At 42.6% G+C, this 21,835-nt stretch overlaps 1 protein-coding gene across 1 annotated transcript in view; it reads right to left on the reverse strand.

The window, feature by feature from the left end:
• The window catches only part of LOC142658064 (uncharacterized), a 64,778-nt gene that overhangs the window by 12,011 nt on the left and 30,932 nt on the right, over nucleotides 1–21,835 (reverse strand). The window contains exons 5-7 of the mRNA XM_075833803.1: nucleotides 19,050–19,147; nucleotides 18,084–18,257; nucleotides 17,876–17,999 (exon numbers count right to left, since the gene is read on the reverse strand). Coding sequence (XP_075689918.1) covers nucleotides 17,876–17,999; nucleotides 18,084–18,257; nucleotides 19,050–19,147 — 396 coding nt within the window. The remainder of the gene's footprint in view (nucleotides 1–17,875; nucleotides 18,000–18,083; nucleotides 18,258–19,049; nucleotides 19,148–21,835) is intronic.

A 21,835-nucleotide genomic window follows, 5' to 3' on the forward strand; every position in this document is an offset into this window, starting at 1 on the left:
CTTGTATAGCCTCCCGGCCCGTGCACGACTCAGGTATAATGGTCGCACACGAGCCGGCGAGGTGCCGGTCTTTTAAATGGCTCACGCCCACCTCCTACACTGCCATGCCCACGCCTGCCGCCAATCCAGATATGACACGTCACAAGTGACCTGTCAGGACCGCGGCACGCCTCCTTCTCTCAGCAGCCAATGTAGTATAGTCTAGATGCACAGCGTCCTTAGTAACATAGGAGATCCGAAAAGCGGATACATTGTTCAAAGGGGGATCATACACTGGATTACCAGGAGCAATCATTGCAATGAGCATCATTGCGTTCACAACTTGACTATATCAAATGTAGTTTTCTTATCCAGCGAAATATAAAAAATGCAGACCTAGCATTGCAGGCCGAGTATTAGCGTCTGGTTGTCCTAGCAACCAGCCCGATTGTACGGAAATACCGCATTTAATCAGCCTATTAGCCCTGGACTTCAAACCTCAAATAGCATTCAGTTGCTCAGATATATAATTCGATTGGATACATTCCTCTATCCAGATAAGCCTATATTTACCTTCCATTGTGGATTAGAAATATATGTGCATGTATGTTTGTATGTATATTTGCATGTATATATTTGCATGTATGTATGTTTGCATGTGTGTATGTATATATGTGCATGTATATTTGCATGTATATATTTGCATGTATGTATGTATGTTTGCATGAATGTATGTATGTTTGCATTTTATGTATGTTTGCATGTATGTATGTTTGTATGTTTGCATGTATGTATATATGTGCATGTTTGTATGTATATTTGCATGTATGTATGTTTGCATGAATGTATATTTGCATGCATGTATATTTGCATGTATGTATGTATGTATGTATGTATGTATGTTGTCATGTATGTATGTTGTCATGTATGTTGGCATGTATGTATACATGTATATATTTGTATGTATGTATGTTTGCATGTATGTATGTATGTATGTATGTTGTCATGTATGTTTGCATGTTTTTATTTTTGCATGTATGTTTGCATGTATGTTTATATATATGTGCATGTATGTAATTACGTTTGCATGTATTTATGTTTGCATGTATATTTGTGCATGCTTGTATATATGTATGTATGTATCTTTGCATGTTTGTATGTATGGTTTCATGTGTGTGTGTATGCATGTATGTATGTGTGTATGTTTGTATATATGTATGTATGTATGTTTGTTTGTATATATGTCTGTATGGCCATGTATGATACTGTCTGCTGGCGCCCTGTATCTAAGTCAACTTCGCAGCAGGCTTCTATACATGGTATAACAGTCAGTATCACACATTAAACTGAATCTAAGCCTACGACATGTTTTATTTCATAATTTTTTTTTTTTTACAGGTTTGGTGTTTGGACTACGTCGGTTTCGAGGACTACTTCGATGGCGGTTTTTTTTCTACAATAAAATGGTTAATGAGGGTTGTGTTGGGTGTGCTTTATTTCAATAAAATATTTTATCTATATCTTTGTCTTTTTCTTTTCAAATTTTATTACTACCACTTTAGTAATGGCCGCTGTCTGAGTGACAACATCCATTACTAAGGCGAGGCTTAGTGTTAGCCGGTGCAGAGGCTAACACTAACCACCATTATTACCCCGGTACCCACCACCACCAGGGGTGCCGGGAAGAGCCAGGTACGATCCAGTACCGGACCATCTGTTGTGATGGTCGGGCTCTGGGGCGGCCGCAGGCTGGTATTATGAGGCTGGGAAGGACCAAAAACAGTGGACCTTCCCACCCTTGTAATGCTAGGCTGCTGCTGCTGTGTTGTATCTGGCTGGTTATAAAAGTGGAGGGGACCCCACGCCATTTAAAAAAAAAAAAAAAAAGACATGGGGTTCCACCCAATTTATCATAACCAGCCACATACAACACAGTGTTATTAGCCTGGGAATGGACAAAACCAGTGGCCCTTCCCACCCATGTAATGCCAGACTGCTGCGGCCTTGTATATGGCTGGTTATTAAAAATGTGGGGGACCCAACGTCTATTGTTAAATTTGTTAAATTCAAAAAAAACAAAAAAAAAACGACGTGGGGTCCCCCCCATTTTTATAACCAGCCCGCTACAACACAGCAGCAGCAGCAGCCTAGCATTACAAGGGTGGGAAGGTCCACTGTTTTTGGCCCTTCCCAGCCTCATAATACCAGCCTACGGCCGCCCCAGTACCCGACCATCACAACAGATGGTCGGGTACTGGATCGTACCAAGCTCTTCCCGGCACCCCTGGTGGTGGTGGGTACCGGGGTAATAATGGGTGGTTAGTGCTAGCCTCTGCACCGGCTAACACTAAGTACCGCCTTAATAATGGACGCTGTCAATCAGCCAACTGCCATTATCTAGGCACTAATAAAGTAAAAAAAAAAAACACAAAGACAATTCTTTTTTATTGAAATAAGAAATCCCCAACAAAACCCTCGTTAACCATTTTATTACAATTTGAAAAAACGTAGATCTACGCAGTAGTCCAACGAATCGAAGATGTAGTCCAATCGGTACATCAAAATCTGCAACAACATAAAAAAACAGTTATCAATGTGAACAATAACAATACTTCTACTCACCTACACACAACCATACACAAACACACATATACACAAACACACCCATATATACACAAACACACACACATAAACACACACCCATATACACAAACACACACACATAAACACACACCCATATACACAAACACACACATATACAAAAACACACACACACACATTTACACACAAACATATATACAAATACACCCATATATATACATACACAAACACACCCATATATACACAAACACACACATAAACACACACCCATATACACAAACACACACATATACAAAAACACACACACACAAACATCTACACACAAACATATACACATACACCCATATATACACACACACATATATACACAAATATATACACAAACACACCCATATATACACAAACACACAAAAACACACATATACACATATAAAAACAGACAAAGACACATACCCAAACACACACACTGTTTCTTTTAAATGCTGCTGGGGAACCTGCTCGATCCACTATATAAGGCTGCGCTATAGTGCAGCATTTAAAAGAAACAGGATCCTGACCTGTCCATAGAGTTTAAGGCAGCACAGAGTATTTCAGGAGATGAGCGTGCAGATTCAGTGCTGCTGTGAACTCTGCTCTTACCATTACGTAGCTCTCAGTCTGTTACCTCTCCTCCACTCCTGTCCTCAAGAACACCTTCACATGATTGCCAAGTCACCACGTAATGGTAAGAGCAGAGTTCACAGCAGCACAGAGTATTTCAGGAGATGAGCGTGCGGATCTTGTGCGGGGTGGTGACTTGCCAATCATGTGAAGGTGTTATTGAGGACAGGAGTGGAGGAGAGGTAACAGACTGAGCTATGTAATGGTAAGAGCAAAGTTCACAACAGCACAGAATCTGCACGCTCCTCTCCTGAAATATTCTGTGCTGCTGTGAACTCTGCTCTTACCATTACGTAGCTCTCAGTCTGTTACGTCTCCTCCACTCCTGTCCTCAAGAACACCTTCACATGATTGGCAAGTCACCACTGCGCACAAGATCCGCACGCTCATCTCCTGAAATACTCTGTGCTGCTGTGAACTCTGCTCTTACTGTTACGTGGTGACTTGCCAATCATGAAGGTGTTATTGAGGACAGTAGAGGAGGAGAGGTAACAGACTGAGAGCTACGTAATGGTAAGAGCAGAGTTCACAGCAGCACTGAATCTGCACGCTCATCTCCTGAAATACTCTGTGCTGCCTTAAACTCTGTGGACAGGTCAGGATCCTGTTTCTTTTAAATGCTGCACTGTAGCGCAGCCTTATATAGTGGATCGAGCGGGTTCCCTAGCAGCATTTAAAAGAAACAGGATCCTGACCTGTCCACAGAGTTTAAGGCAGCACAGAGTATTTCAGGAGATGAGCACGGCCGGCCACAGGCAGCCGGTCGTTTTTCCAAGCCGTGCTCCCATTATGCACACGACCGTAAAAACACCCGTTATTGCGGGTCGTAATTACGACCCGCAATAACGGGCTCATAGACTTCTGTTACCCACGGGTACCTTCCCGTTTTCTCACGGGAAGGTGCCCGTGCCGTTAAAAAAATAGAACATGTTCTATTTTTCTATTTTACGGGCCGTGCTGCTATAAAATTTAGGGTATGTTCACACGACAGCGTCCGTAACGGCTGAAATTACGGGGATGTTTCCGCCTGAAAACATCCCCGTAATTTCAGCCGTAACGGCATGTGCAGGCGCTTGAACGCCGCGTCCATTACGGACGTAATTGGCGCTGCTATTCATTGGAGTCAAAGAATAACGGCTCCAATTACGGCCAAAGAAGTGACAGGTCACTTCTTTGACGCGGGCGTCTATTTACGCGCCGTCATTTGACAGCGGCGCGTAAATATACGCCTCGTGTGAACAGACAAACGTCTGCCCATTGCTTTCAATGGGCAGATGTCTGTCAGAGCTATCGAGGCGCTATTTTCGGGCGTAATTCGGGGCAAAAAATCCCGAATTACATCCGTAATTAGTGCGTGTGAACACAGGGTATGTTCACACGCACTAATTACGGACGTAATTCGGGCGTTTTTGCCCCGAATTACGTCCAAAAATAGCGCCTCGATATCGCTGACAAACATCTGCCCATTGAAAGCAATGGGCAGACGTTTCTCTGTTCACACGAGGCGTAATTTACGCGCCGCTGTCAAATGACGGCGCGTAAATAGACGCCCGCGTCAAAGAAGTGACCTGTCACTTCTTTGGCCGTAATTGGAGCCGTTATTCATTGACTCCAATGAATAGCAGCGCCAATTACGTCCGTAATGGACGCGGCGTTCAAGCGCCTGCATATGCCGTAACGGCTGAAATTACGGGGATGTTTTCAGGCGGAAACATCCCCGTAATTTCAGCCGTAACGGATGCTGTCGTGTGAACATACCCTTATAATGACAGCACGGCTCGTAAAAGCGGCCGGCTGCCCGTGGCCGGCCGTGCTCGTAATTACGAGTCGTAATTTCGAGCACGACCCGTAAAATAAAAAAATAGAACATGTTCTATCTTTTTAACGGTACGGGCACCTTCCCGTGAGAAAACGGGAAGGTACCCGTGGCTAACAGAAGTCTATGGGCCCGCTATTTCGGGTCGTAATTACGACCCTTAATAACGGGTGTTTTTACGGTCGTGTGCATGAGGCCCCGTAATGACGGGTGGCTACATGTGTGCACCCGTCATTACGGCAGCGTTGCTAGGCGACGTCAGTAAATAGTCACTCTTCAGGGTGCTGAAAGAGTTAACTGATCGGCAGTAACTGTTTCAGCACCCTGGACAGTGACTACCGATCACAATATAGAGTACCTGTAAAAAAAAAAAAAAAGACGTTCATACCTAGCGGGAACTCCCTACTTCCTCCAGTCCGGTCTCCTGGCCGTTGCCTTGGTGACGCGTCCCTCGCGACATCCGGCCCGACATTCCTTGATGACGATGCAGCCCATGTGAGCGCTGCAGCCAATCACGGGCTGCAGAGGCCTCTGCAGCCAATCACAGGCTGCAGAGGCCTCTGCAGCCAATCACAGGCTGCCGCGTCAGAAAAGAAGGTCGGACTGGAGGAAGAAGAGAGACTCGTCCACAAGACAACGACCAGGTACGTATGAAATGCTTTTTATTTTATATCAGCAGCCTCTTTTCTCTATCAGTGATTGATAGAGATAAGTGGCTGCCGATTTGTATAATATTTTTGACCGGGTTCGGTCAAAACGGGTTCGGCCGAACGCGGTGAAGTTCGGATTCGCTGCGAACCGAACTTTTCCGGAAGTTCGGACCGAAACCGGGTTCGGTTGTCCCGGTTCGCTCATCTCTACACAACACCTTTTGAGCCTTTCCGTCGGAGATATACGTTGGGAGGACTCCCGATTTATACCTCCGACGGAAAGCTGCAACAAATCCCACTGTATGGACAAACAGTGGAATACATTGCCTATACAGACCCTTCCACCTCGCAGGCAGCGATTCACTAAAGCACACACAGTATAGAGGAACAAGGAGAAGTACTTTATACTAATTCCATCAGGAGGAAGCAGTCAGTGTAACAGAGATACAGAGTGATGACCCCACCTCCATCCTCCTATTCCATACTCCTCCTTGTTCCCCATATACTATGTATAGTTCACAGAAGAACTGCCTGTCATGCTGCATGTAGATTCTTCCCCTCTTGCAGCCACTTCGTTCAATGAGTTCCTGTCAGGGAGGGAGAGCATTTATTGTGCCCAGCTATGAGGTGCGGGCTGGAAGTGGGGTGTGTTCTTGACTGCGGCATGAGCAGAGCTGGCTGGACATGATTGAGCATGGGCGGGGGGGGACGACGATATATACTGCTCTGCTGGTGTGGAGGGGAGGAGGGGGTCACATCTACTACTTACACTGCAGGCTCTATTGTGTCTGTCCAAGCGGAAGTTATTCACAGGGCAGCATCGGGTCAAGCCTATCCCACTTATACATGTACATACATATATATTTATTTCATTATGTTCAAAAAGACCGGAAACAGGAACGGAGTTGGTTGGGGGCATTTTGCCTTTTCAAGCATTTCTGGAGGTTTCCTGTCCTGGATTGGAGCCGTTCACTCACGGTGCTGTCATGGGAATAGCCAAAAAACAAGTCCAATCAATGGAGGCCGCACCTCGCATCTTACGTGACCTTAAAGGATCTGCTGGTATCTGGCACAAGACGTGACAGATACAACAGGAACATTCAGATGTCTTGTGGAGTCCAGGCCTCGATGGGTCAGATCTATTTGGGCGGCACGAGGGCGACTACACAATATTAGGCATGTGGTTTTAATGATATGGCTGATCGGTGTAGATCTTAATTTTGTGAACTTCTAGCCTTACACACTGATGGAGATTATTACATAAATAAATTGATGCTAAACACACATTCCTTGTAAATGGTTCCTAAAAAAATCTATAGCTCGTCCTGCAGAAAACAAGACTACCATCATGAGGAATAACGTTGTGTTTGTGAAAGGAAATATATTTTTCCAAAGTGTTTTATACTTACTGTATACCTTATATACTCATATCCTAATATGTTTGTACAAGTTAGTTACATTAGAAGGTAGATGCTCTGGGACTTTAAGGCAGTAGTGCCGTGTGCAAAACACTACGCAGCAATAATAATAATTAAAATGGAGAATCATAGTGCTGTGTGCAAAGCACTACGCAGCAATAATAGGGAAGATGAGGGAATGGCCCCTCTAAGAGCCAATTAAGTTGTGGAACTTTATCTAAACTTTCTGACTCATTTGTTGTTGCAATTTTGTTATTTTCAGACTATAAATATTCGTGCTGATAAGAATAAAGTAGAAGCATTTTCATACAGTAACGTGTCTGTGTTTTTGCTACTCTGAGCTGCTCGTACTCATAAATTGATTTTTAAAAGCTAATTTGGAGCATGATGGAACTCAAGGCGTAGTGGGATGCTAAATTGCACTCCCAGATTATGGCGCCCGAACAGGGACTGCGGCACTAGGACCCAGAGACCACCCGAACCAGGCAGAGGAGACCGGACGGGAACGTGTAGACCAAAAGCTGCATCATAATGTAAGAAGATTTGATTCTCATATTTTGCTTTGCATCTCCCAGTCTTGCCCCCCCCCTATTTTCGGATGACTAAGGCTCCACCTTAGGGAGTAAGGTATGAAGCCGCAGTTCCAGAACCCTGTACTCCCTTAGAAAGTAAGTGCCGGACTTCCATCTCAGTTTGTGTGAAAGAGAAACGGCATTGACCATGTTACAGGGGGATTGCTTTGTGCAGGGATATAGTTATACTTCTAATCTATTTTGTGTGTGTGTGTGTGTGAATGTTGGAAAGTGCTGCTCAAAGAGGAAACTCCTGTTAGAAGCCAGTTTAGTTGTTTAGGGTTGAAAAGATACCCAGTTTAGTTGTTTGATTTTTGGAGTTGAAAAGAGACCCAGAAGAGTAGTATTAGAAGTTGTTTGCATGAGCGTGCGTGTCTGTTGGACTTGTCTAAATTTCAGAATAATAAAAATAAAAGATAAAGAAACCCGGGAGTTTGCTGGTCTGATGGAGAGGTCTGGCTTTGCATCTGTGAATTACAAAAAAACCGCGGTAGGTAAGGAGCTTATTCTTACACCATTCACACATGTATTGCGTAAGCCTCAAAATTTAGCTGGCACTTTATCCAGCAGTGGTATGAAAGATGAATCCAAAAAGGTATGTTGAAACTTTTTGTGTAATGAAAGATTGCAGGTGCGTACGTGATCTTGAAGTGTTGATATGAAACACATGAGAGAATTTTTGCCAGCAATTATATTGTTAACCAGAGAAAAATTGTGAGAAGTGTAAGACCTCCCCCCTTGGAATGCAGTGACGTAGCGCATGGCGGAGAGAAGTTGTAACTCACATGTGAAGTATTTGAAATGAAAGGATTGTAGTACCAAAAGCTATATCCCGGCAGTGAGGGGTTTGTAGATGTTTGAAATGAATGTGACCAACTCCTGTTGATTCAGTGGAGGTTTGTAAAGTATGTGAAGGCAAAATAATACACTGTAACCAAAATTGTTGAAGAAGCTGGCAGCCTTAAGATGGAAGCTTGCATGTGATAAATAGAATGGTTTGTGGAATGTTGAGAAAGTGAGTGGAGTGGCCAGTGGCGGATTATAATATAGGCGTTTCGGGCGGCCGCCCGGGGCCCAAGCTTTTAGGGGGCCCATCGCAACCCGAAACGCACATCATTTTAAATCCGGTCGGACTCACTAATGGCCGTTCACAAGAAGCGCCGCTAATGGCCGTTGAGAGGGAGGGGCGGGCGGACTGCAGCAGAGGGCAGCGCAGTGCTGATGAGGAGGAGGGGGATGGATATCAATTGCTGGATAGGACTAGCAGACGTGCGTCTGCTAGCCGTGGTAGAACACGCCCCTCTGACGCTTCACGTACCGCCAGTGAGGAACAGACGAGAAGGGCGGTGGTCGAGCAACGAGGAGGTTAGTGTTCATGTTCGTCTCCATCTTAATTTACATCTAAGTGACTCCAGAGGACTCCATGAAGGGGGGAATAACCCCCCATCCCATCCCCCATAGAGCTCTCAGGATTTCAGTATTTATTATACAGCAGGGGGGTCTGAGCAGTGTAACTCACTGCAGAGGACTCTATGGGGGGGACAATAATTTCCCTCCATAGACACTCAGCAGTGAGTTACACGCTCAAATCTCCCTGCTGTATAATAAATACTGAAATACTGAGGGCTCTATGGGGGATGGGATGGGGGGTTATTCCCCCTTCATGGAGTCCTCTGGAGTCACTTAGATGGTTAGAACCCCCCTCCCCCATTCAGTATAATCCCCCCTTCCCATAGAGCCCTCACTAGTTACTAATATATTACAAGGGTAAGTCAAATTGTCTGACTTCTGGGGGCTGTATAGGGGGGTCTGAGCGACGGGCTCTATGGGGGGGGGGCTAACCCCCCCACAGAGATGTCAGAATCAGACACTCAGACCTCCCTATAGAGCCCCCAGAAGTCAGACAAACTCACCTCCCCTTGCAATATAATCCCCCCATACAGCCCTCAGTTTTCCCATAAGAAAAATGTATGACATATCCACCATCCGTAAGTCCCATAAAACTGAATGATGGTTACGTAAGCAGTGTCTCTCGCCGACTCCCTCTGATCACTAAAACTAAGCGGCGGAAGCACTCGTGTGAGCGCTGAGCCACTTGGTTTCTGTTTCCGGAAAGCTGAGCAGCTTATGTACGGTCTCATAGAAAGTCAATGAGCCCGTACACCGCTACTTTGGCTTTCCGGAAAGAGCCAAACAGAAATGAAGTGGCTCTTTGCTCACATGAGCGCTTCTGCCGCTTAGTCTCCGCACCCGGACCCCCACCCATCAAAAGTTCTGACATGTCACTATGACATGTTAGAAGTTTGTTAAAAATTGACTTACCCTTTAGGCCTCATTTACACGAGCGTGTGCGTTTTGCTCACGCAAAAACTGTGGCGTTTTCCGTGCGCAAAAGGCACTTAACGGCTCCATGTGTCATCAGTGTATGATGCGCGGCTGCGAGATTTTCGCGCAGCCGCCATCATTATGACTAGAGATGAGCGAACTTCTGAAAAGTTCGGTTCGGCTAGTTCGCCGAATTTCACGAAAAAGTTTGTTTCGGACCGAACCTGTAATTTCCGTGCGCCGAGCATGGTACTGTCCAGGGTGCTGATAGAGTTAATGGGCTGCACTAACTCTTTCAACAACCTTGACAGTACATGCTCGGCGCACGGAAAATACAATTTTAATGTAATAAAAAAAAAAAAAAAATACGTTCATACTTACATTCCTCCTGTCCGGCCTCCAGCGGTGACGTGTCATCCATGTCGCCGCTGCAGCCAATCACAGGCTGTAGTGGCGGTCACGCACGTCAGGATGACGTCAGAAGGCCGGCCTCCAGGGATGACGCTTCATCCCACGTGACGGCCTCTGCAGCCAATCACAGGCTGCAGCGGCCTCTGCAACCAATCACAGGCTGCAGCGGCCTCTGCAGCCAATCACAGGCTCCTCTCCTGAAATACTCTGTGCTGCCTTAAACTCTGTGGACAGGTCAGGATCCTGTTTCTTTTAAATGCTGCTGGGGAACCCGCTCGATCCATTATATAAGGCTGCGCTACAGTGCAGCATTTAAAAAAAAACAGGATCCTGACCTGTCCACAGAGTTTAAGGCAGCACAGAGTATTTCAGGAGATGAGCGTGCAGATTCAGTGCTGCTGTAAACACTGCTCTTACCATTACGTAGCTCAGTCTGTTACCACTCCTCCACTCCTGTCCTCAATAACACCTTCAAATGATTGGCAAGTCACCACGTAATGGTAAGAGCAGAGTTCACAGCAGCACAGAGTATTTCAGGAGAGGAGCGTGCAGATTCTGTGCTGCTGTGAACTCTGTGTGAGGGGGGCCCAAGTTGTATCAACAGCCCAGGGCCCATGGTACACTTAATCCGCCACTGGGAGTGGCCATGACAAGGCATAAGTTAAAAGTTAAAATGACAAAGCAGGTGATTACAGGTGGTTACAAGAGAGTTGATGTGAGAAAGAACAATTTGGAAAAAGGTGTAAATTTTGATAGGAAGAGTGAAGAAAACGGAGCAGCCGGGTACATTGCAGTGACTAACGTGGCTTAGAACGGGGGGAGTGTAATGTGAACGGGTGCGATGTGTGATGTGTGTTATGTAACATGTCTGAAGTTTGAAATTAGTTGCCACAATAAAGCAGATTTAAATTGTATGTTCTTATCTTGAACAGCAGTAATGTCTAAAATTCTTAGTGATTTGTGTATGGGGTTAAAATCCGTAATGGAATGTTTCTTATCTTTGCGCACGCGCGGTCCTCTGTAACTACACCAAGCGAGAAAAATATAACAGCCGGCTGGATCGGATTAAAAAGATAAAATTTACACTGCAGATTTATGCGTTATGATATAAGATTTCATGTTGGAATGTTTTGATGTTAATTCAAATAAATTAAAAAACAGATATTGTGAGACACGGGGTCTTGAAAATGTATGTGCCCCCACTGTTCCCTATTCTTATATACAGTTTATTTGCAGTAATTAATATTACCAGATATATCATTTTCTGTTTTATTGGATAACTAATTACAATTGTTTTGTTTTCACACATGAGGCACGTGCTAGTGCTGCCTAAATGTTATTTTGGAAAATGTGAGATGTTTTACAGGTAAATGGTTGCAAGTCATTTGAAAGATAAAATGTATTTTTGTCAGGAGAAAGTCATTTTTGTTCCAGGCTGTTGTGTATTACAGGGGGCCAAACTAGTGCCCCCCAGATAGAGTGCCAGACCTTATTATGTTGAGATATGTAGTTTTGAACACCCTGCTACATTACTGATAAGGTACAATTTTGTTTTGTTTTGTGTTTTATTTTGAATTAATGAATTTGTTCCTAGGAGGTCTATAAAATGTGTATGAGACCCCAATGAGTAATCCAGATTAAATGTGTATGAGAGTAACCTATATTTTGAGGTATTTCTGTATAGATGGTTCCAGATCCTTCCAGAACGGTAAATATGGCACTGGGTATGTTGTGCTGTAGTCTCCACCCAATATGAGGTATTGTGTAAAAGACCATCCCCCTCCAGCAAATTTACACAGGAGGCGAGGTGACGTCACTCACAGATGAGTCTTTACAGATTTAGATGGGAAGAAGGAAAAATAAAAAAAAAAATTTTTTTTTTGTCTGAACATGGTTTCTTTTATGCCAGATTTCAGTAACATATTTTGTTTGTTTTGTATTAATCAGGTATTTACAGGACCTGGTGGGTGGGATTTACAAGTGTTCTGAATCATCACATGAATGTGGAACAATAAAACTCCACCCTTTTGAAATGTTCTATCTATATGTGACGTGGGTTTCCAATGTAAATTTGTAATGTAGAAATATTTGACCATATACAGTATGTACAAGACAGGATACAAGGCACAAGGTAAATCATCCAGAAACCACTCTCATCTTCTTGTTCATCTCAAGGAGCGGAGCTGGAGGTGCTCGCTGAGGCTGTAACCTGGCAGAAGGTAAGACGGCCGACATTTACACTGACTCTAGGTACGCTTTTGGCAACGCCCACAATTATGGGCCCATTGGTAGTAGGAACTTTATTGGATCATCGGGTAAGCCAATTGAGAGAGCAAGATAAGACAGACCTGACAACAAGAGTATGTGCAGCCAGGTATCAGTAAATTGGCTTGTCCCTGGATACAATAATGCCACCACTAGGTTTGTAGCAGCCGGCATGATGTGCGCACGGCATGACATAGGTAAAACAGCAAAGGTACCTGTGAAAAGAGCAGCCTGGCCAGATTACCCGTCCCAGCGACTGCAGAACATACAACTATCCGAGGTAGAAGTGTATGACAATGTGCTCGTGTGTGTAGACCTGTTCTCAGGGTGGTCTGAAGCCCGGCCTGTATCTTCCCCACTGCAGAACTTGTGTTTAGTGACAGGGGAATAGTGTTCTCCAAAATATTTAACTGATATTTGTACAATGATAAGATATCAGCAGTTCTCCAGATGTTATCCCAAAGTTAGTTTGTTTAATAACTGTATTCAAGAAGTAAAAACTGTGGTTAAGTTTTATGTTAAGTTCTAGACCAGCATGCCTCAGTATTGGACTATTGGAGGCGTCAGATAAAAAGGTACAGAGGTATATTCCCGTTTGAAAACACCTTCCTGTATATGGATTTTTATTTATCTCTTTTTTGTTGTTTGAAAGGAAAATTTTAGAGCAGAAAATGATGTGCAGTATGTGTGTATGTATGTATGTATGTATGTATATATATATATATATATATATATATATGAGAAGAAAAATGAGTTTGCATGTATCACTTCTAGTTATTGCTCAATGTGAAAGTTTAATGTAAAGATGTTATTTGTTAATGTTTTTTTCTAATTGAATTATCTGATTAAGATCAATTAATGATTATGCGATGTAAAAGCTTGTTCTCCACAGGAAGAGTCTAACTGGGAGCGGAAGGCGTGAGAACCAGATTCTAACAGAATGTGGACGGATAAGGGAAGGTGAACCGGTAGCACCCAAGGCACTCTTAATGGCACTTGCATTGACAGCGTGACCTCACATATGCCCCAAGACTGCAAGGATCCATGTGGTAAGATCTAATTGGTAAGTCCCAGGCTTTACGGCTGTTGCTGTTAAATTCTGTTAGAGCGGTTTGATTTGCCTACAGAACAGTCCTGGCAGAGCGGTGCCAACCTTATCATACCCGCCTCCCACAAAGAGAACAGACCTTGAGAGGCCTTCCCATACAATACAAATTAGAGTAAGAGAAATTGGTTTTCGGTATTTGTCAGATAAACATGTGGAATCTGTGTATATTTCTGTGGGTAGGAGCTGTTCCAGGTAATCGGCTGAGATCAAGTTACAAATCCTACTGGAAAGTGTAACACCAAGTGCAAATGAAATGTACCCAATAATTACACATCTTCTAGGTGCCCTGTCCATTGGAACAGAGAAGTTTTTCTTATATAAAGGTGTTTGTTTGATTTAGTTTAAGGGCCTGCCATAGTTATTGTATTTACTTAGAACAACTTTTATATATGTAGATGATATCACCAGATCAGTATTTATTTTAACAATTGACAAGGGTTGGGGGTCCCCAGCAAGTGCCAGTAAATATGAACTAAAAGACTTTTAACACGATGAACTCCATCACTGAGATGCGGCAGGCGCAGCCGGAGCCAATACAACGCGTTTGTCATGAACTGACGGCAGTGTCACAATTCTAAGCAGCCGCCCAGACAAGTAACTTACCGGAGGAAGAGAATATATACGGAGGGTTTGTCCTAGTCACAATAAAACTCCACTAATCCGTCTACGTGGGATCTCACCCCAGGCTCACAGCATGAGGTGTTGTGTACAGCCCGGTGACGTATACTAAGAGAGACGGTGTCTGACAGACGAGAAGGACCAAACCAAGTCCTGATGACATCAGCAAAGATCAAAGTAAAGACCAAAGACCTGAGTGAACCCGTTAGCAGCATACAAGTGTTTTAATAAGTAAGTGACTAGGAGGGGGTAATCATAAATCCCCCATTGGACACCACTGTGCAGTCTGAGTCCACAATTGTGTGGGTTACCCTGAGGGCGACAGTCGGTGAAGAACAGAAGATAGAAGAGGATGATGATGATGATGATGTACAGGACTTGTCAATACACTGGTGGGACCCAATACCCAAACTGGACATTGGTGATGGCATCATATTAGTTGTGGCCCTAATGATATATTGTTTGAGTTTTATAATCATAATATATAATTTCTGTAATTAAAATATGAGAAAAGGGGGGGGGTTTGTAAACGACGGTTTATTTGCTTATATTCTCTGTATGAAATTATATTATGAATTATCAAGCAGGATGCTGAATTACTAAGATATGTATTATGTGAAAGTGATTATAATAATGTTTAAATGATTTTATTTTGTGCAGCAGCCATCTTGTCTGGAGTTCCCATCTTGGTTCTTTTATAGTGAATAAGAAATTCATTTCCTTTAACACAGGTTATGTTGATTTCATATGTTTTATCTTTGACCTTGGCTCCCATATGAAGCCTGCAGAGAAGGCACAGGGAGTGAGAAGGGAGAGATGCAAATATGCTTGTGGGAGAGCCTGCCTACCCTATCTTACAGAATTTTTTTTGTATATACAGATAAAACCACAGAGTGTATGTATAGTTACGGATGACCCAACACACTAAAACCTTTTTATTACAGGTACCCTTTTCTGGATGTATATTTAATGTTAGTTATATAGAATGGAAGATCCAGACTATTTTATTTTCCCTGAATTTGGATGAGATTGTAAGCACAGTATGGGTACCGGACACATTGCCAACACCTAATATTAGTCTCCCCTTAGAGGAGTTGAACAAAGTTCTAAAAGACGCAGAAGAGGTAAAAGAGATGGTTAGGAGACATAATGTTACACTACAAACAGTCAAAATGAATGCTGTTATAAGTGGCAAAACATTTAGGATCCCAGATTAAGGATGACACGGCTCATCACTGGTATGATATATATATATATATACTGTACACAGGTTTTTCGCCGACTGCCAGTTCAGTGTTAAGCTACTTATTCCAACCACTAATATGTATTATGATTGTTTTTGTTATTATGACTTGTTTTAATTGTTATGTGTTTTATAAGATACGGAGAGCTCTGACAGCGAGGCCTCTGGAAATAAGTGAGAGGTTGTTGTGAAATTAGAGGCAGGTAATGATTACCAGACCTATAAAATCACAAAAGGGGGGAAATGTGAAAGGAAATATATTTTTCCAAAGTGTTTTATACTTACTGTATACCTTATGTACTCATATCCTAATATGTTTGTACAAGTTAGCTACATTAGAAGGTAGATGCTCCGGGACTTTAAGGCAGTAGTGCCGTGTGCAAAACACTACGCAGCAATAATAATAATTAAAATTGAGAATCATAGTGCTGTGTGCAAAGCACTACGCAGCAATAATAGGGAAGATGAGGGAACGGCCCCTCTAAGAGCCAATTAAGTTGTGGAACTTTATCTAAACTTTCGGACTCATTTGTTGTTGCAATTTTGTTATTGTCGGACTATAAATATTCGTGCTGATAAGAATAAAGTAGAAGCATTTTCATACAGTAACGGGTCTGTGTGTTTTTGCTACTCCGAGCTGCTCGTACTCATAAATTGATTTTTTAAAAGCTAATTTGGAGCTGGATGGAACTCAAGGCGTAGTGGGATGCTAAATTGCACTCACATGTCAAACCTAATTCGGGTGAGGGAGGTTGGGTTGTGTGCGGCAAATCATTTTACTTTTCTATTTAATGCTCAGACTAAAAGAGTGGGGTACCGAGCCAGGGGCCCCCTGTCTGCCATTAATCTATATTTAAAGGACATGTGGACAGTGGTTATTATTTATTTAAGTGCCTACTAGCAGAACGTCTTCTCCATGTGCAGAAGAGTAGACTCCAGTATTAGTACAGGGTGGGCCATTTATATGGATACACCTAAATAAAATGGGAATGGTTGGTGATATTATCTTCCTGTTTGTGGCACATTAGTATATGGGAGGGGGGAAACTTTTCAAGCTGGGTGTTGACCATGGCGGCCATTTTGAAGTCGGCCATTTTGTATCCAACTTTAGTTTTTTTTAATGGGAAGAGGGTCATGTGACACATCAAACTTATCGAGAATTTCACAAGAAAAACAATGGTGTGCTTGGTTTTAACATTACTTTATTCTTTCATGAGTTATTTACAAGTTTCTGACCACTTATAAAATGTGTTCAAAGTGCTGCCCATTGTGTTGGATTGTCAATGCAACCCTCTTCTCCCACTCTTCACACACTGATAGCAACACCGCAGAAGAAATGCTAGCACATGCTTCCAGTATCCATAGTTTCAGTTGCTGAACATCTCGTATCTTCACAGCATAGACAATTGCCTTCAGATGACCCCAAAGATAAAAGTCTAAGGGGGTCAAATCGGGAGGCATTTCTTCTGCGGTGTAGCTATCAGTGTGAAGAGTGGGAGAAGAGGGTTGCATTGACAATCCAACACAATCGGCAGCACTTTGAACACATTTTATAAGTGGTCAGAAACTTGTAAATAACTCATGAAAGAATAAAGTAACGTTAAAACCAAGCACACCATTGTTTTTCTTGTGAAATTCTCGATAAGTTTGATGTGTCACATGACCCTCTTCCCATTGAAAAAACTAAAGTTGGATACAAAATGAACCCTTCAAAATGGCCGCCATGGTCAACACCCAGCTTGAAAAGTTTCCCCCCTCCCATATACTAATGTGCCACAAACAAGAAGTTAATATCACCAACCATTCCCATTTTATTTAGGTGTATCCATATAAATGGCCCACCCTGTAGATCTCACACTGAACCTGCAGAACATCTTTCCACACATTTGTCATGTCTGCTGTTCCCACATGGTAGAACTTTACACTCCTCATGTTGGAGAGATTATAAGAGCAGCGCAGATCAGTCACTGGTTATATAAGAGAATGTTCACACACAGAAATGACTGTCCCACTCATCTCAAATCCAAGAACACAAACAACCACATTGAGATATCTGGAAATTTTTACAACAAATCTGCCGCATGTGAACATTCCCTAGTGCAGCACTGCAGCAAAGCAAGGAATGTGATCGGAGATCAGGAATCATGTGTGTATATACTCCACATAACGGTATTAAGGATGGAACAAAAATATATCTATATCTTCTCACCTTGTGATGAGTGCGGCTGGTAGTTCTCCATCATGACCTCCTGGTACAGATCCTTGTGTCCTTCTAGATACTCCCACTCCTCCATGGAGAAATAGACAGTGACATCCTGACACCTTATAGGAACCTGACACACACAATGATACAGTCATCACCCAGACACCTCCAGTGCTGTTACTGTAGAATTTACCAGCATTCCCAGCAGTGTCACCTCTCCAGTCAGCAGCTCCGTCATCTTGTAGATCAATTCTAAGATCTTCTTCTCATGTATCAGAGAGTGAGGGGGAGGCTCTGTGATGGGGCTCGGACTACTGCTCCAGCCTCCTGACTCATGGATGATGGGAGTCGTACAGTCACCCGATGTCTTCTTCACTATTGTGTACTCCTGTGTATGTAGAGAGACATTTAAGGGAAAAATTCCTTCCAGACTCCAAATCTGGCGATCACAATAAATCCCTGGATCAACAACCCATCTTCAGAAATCTAGTACAAATAACCTGTATTATTACACGCACGAAAGACATCCAGGGACCATCTGAAATCTATTAGTGAATTCACCGTAACAACTTCCTTAGACAGAGCGTTCTATAGTGTGTCTGCTCTTACAGTAAAGAACCCTGTTCTATGTTGTTGTAGAAACCTTCTTACCTCTAGATGTAGTGGATGCCCCCTTCTTATAGTTACAGTTTAATTTGTCCCCCCTTTTCTGCAGGATATACAAAATAATTTTGTACCTCCGTTTATAAAACAACTTTACATAAATCAAAAGTACAAGCTAAGATCAGAAACTGTAATTTATCTTTTTTACAGAAAAATGTATCTACCCCCCCACACACACACTTAACAGCTCTTGCACTCGAACGCGTTCGGGCTGTGAAAAACGGTCTGTCGGTCGGATTTCCCGGCCCAACCACGGTACATATGATGCTAGGAGTCCCTGCCTCCCCACGGAACTGCTGTTCTGTACTGTATCAGTTTGTTGAGTACAGAATAGCAGTTTCATAGTGAAGAAGGGGCTCCTAGCATCATAAATGTTTATGATGGCAGGAGTCCCGTAAACATGTACCGTGTTTCTCTGCCTTCCTCCTCCTCCCCCCTCCACAGACTTCTGTGGGAAGCTGTTATCTGATCCCACAGTGAAGTATATAGATCTGGTATAGGGCTCAGCTTCATCTACCTGATGATTCTCTGGGACATTGTGATTTTCCTCTGGACTGTCCTGGGAATACAGAAGACTGGGACATCTCTCTGGTGGATTTCTCTCACTGGATCCGTCTGTAGGAAACACACAGTGACTGAATACATGACTACTGTATATCTGCCTATATATCACATACTTCTCTCAATACCTTCAATTGTAGGTTTATTTAACAAAGCCTAACATGGCACGTCCTGGGAATTGCGGATAAAGTGAAAGTGGTCGGGTGCAGGGGGCATTTTTAAAGGGTCCCCTGTCAACCCAAAAAATGTGCCCTGGAACAATAACACCTCTGCTTATTAGGGAATTCTAAATTTCATGGGAGGGAACCCATGGTCAGACAAGATACAACTACGCCAAGTTTCCTCTCTACAAGGGATGGGAAATCACTGCGGTGTTGGAGGAAGCTCTACATTTATATACCCAAGTTTCCTTTCCCTGGTGAGGTTATGTAGAATTGAGGTGGGGGGGGGGGATAAATATATGATTACATTTACTGGTAGTTGGTTTTCTGTGAGCCCAAGACAGCACTACAAGAGAGAGAGAAAGAGACACGGCGTCCCTCCTGGACAGGAAACAGAAGATCTCTATAAAGAAAGGGAATGCCCCCATCATCCACTGTAGCAAGATGCATGGACCTCTTAGGACAATTACTCAAATATGTATATATATATATATATATATATATATATATATATATATATATATATATATATAAATTCTTGAGTGAAGACGACCCACACTGTCCTCCTCCTTAATTTATACAATAATCAGCCATAACATTAAAACCACTGACAGGTGAAGTGAAGAACATGGATGATCTCAATACAAAGGTGCCCGACAAGGGGTGAGAGATATTAGACCGCAAGCAAATTAAAAAAAGAAGCGTAATAGTTTATGCAATTGGCCAGATAAAAAGTCAGTACTTCCCATATGGAAGAAAAAAAATCTCGTCTGGTTCTCCTGGGCCTTGCTGGTTCACATTCTCCTCTAGGTGTGGTTGGAGATTACCAGAAAGAAATCCAAAGTTTCTCCATAGTAAATTAAAAAATGTTTATCTTAAATTTTTTAGCGGTACTTAACCCCTTGAGTACCCAGCTCATTTTGGCCTTGAGGACCAGACCCATTTTTTCAAATCTGACATGTATCACTTTATGTGGTAATAACTCCGGAATGCTTTTACCTATCCAATTGATTCTGAGATTGTTTTCTCGTGACATATTGTACTTTAGTTTAGTGCAAAAATTTGGTCGATAAATTCATTGCTTATTTGTGAAAAACACCAACATTTAGCGAAAATATGAAGAAATTATGATTTTTCCAATTTTAAATGCATCTGCTTGTAAAACAGATGGTAATACCACACAAAATAGTTACCAATTAACATCTCCCATATGTCTACTTTATGATTGCATCGTTTTTTGAACATCCTTTTATTTTTCTATGACCTCACAAGGCTTAGAACTTTAGCAGCAATTTCTCATATTTTTAAGAAAATTTCAAAAAGCGATTTTTTCAGGGACGAGTTCAGTTCTGAAGTGGTTTTGAGGGCCCTATATATTAGAAACCCCCATAAAACACCCCATTTTGAAAACTGCACCCCTCGAAGTATCCAAAACAGCATTCAGAAAGTGTTTCAACCCTTTAGGCGTTTTACAGGAATTGAAGGAAAGTAGAGCTGAAATTTTCAAATTTCATTTTTTTTTACAAAATTCATATGTAATACATTTTCTTCTGTACCACAGAAGCTTTTACCTGAGAAACGCAACTCAATATTTATTGCCCAGATTCTGCAGTTTTTAGAAATATCCCACACGTGGCCCTAGTGCGCTAATGGACTGAAACACAGGCCTCAGAAGCAAAGGAGCACCTCTTGCATTTTGGGGCCTCCTTTTTTCAGAATATATTTTAGGCACCATGTCAGGTTTGAAGAGGTCTTGTGGTGCCAAAACAGTGGAAACCCCCAAAAGTGACCCCCATTTTTTAAACTACACCCCTCAGGGAATTTATCTAGGGGTATAGTTAGCATTTTGACCCCACAGGTATTTTGCTATATTTTCTGGAGTTAGTCTGTGAAAATGAAAATCTACTTTTTTTCTGGAAAAACGTAAAAATTTCTAATTTTTGCAAGAAATAAAGGAGAGACAGCACCCCAACATTTGTAAAGCAATTTCTCGCGATTACGGAAATACCCCATATGTGGTAATAAACTGCTGTTTGGACCCACAGCAGGGCTCAGAAGGGAAGGACCCCCATTTGGATTTTGGAGGTCTGATTTTACTGGAATGGTTTTCAGTGCCGTGTCACGTTTGCAACGCCCTGGAGGGACCTAAACAGTGGAATCCCCCCAAAAGTGACCCCATTTTGGAAACTATACCCCTCAAGGAATTTTTCTAGTGGTATAGTTATCATTTTGACCCCACAGGTTTTTTGCTGAATTTATTGGAATTAGTCTGTGAAGATGAAAAGAGACTTTTTTTTTGGAAAAAACACAGAATTTTCTAATTTTTATAAGGAATAAAGGAGAAAAAGCACCTCAACATTTGTAAAGCAATTTCTCCTGATTACGGAAATACCCCATATGTGGTAATAAACTGCTGTTTGGACCCATGGCAGGGCTCAGAAGGGACGGAGCACCATTTGGATTTTGTAGCTCAGATTTTGCTGAATTGGTTTCTGGGGGCCATGTCGCATTTGCAGAGTCCCTGAAGTACCAGTACAGTAGAAATTCCGCAGATGTGATCCCAATTTGGAGACTATATCCC

Source organism: Rhinoderma darwinii, chromosome 1 (genome assembly GCF_050947455.1).
Source record: "Rhinoderma darwinii isolate aRhiDar2 chromosome 1, aRhiDar2.hap1, whole genome shotgun sequence".
NCBI lineage: Eukaryota > Metazoa > Chordata > Amphibia > Anura > Rhinodermatidae > Rhinoderma > Rhinoderma darwinii.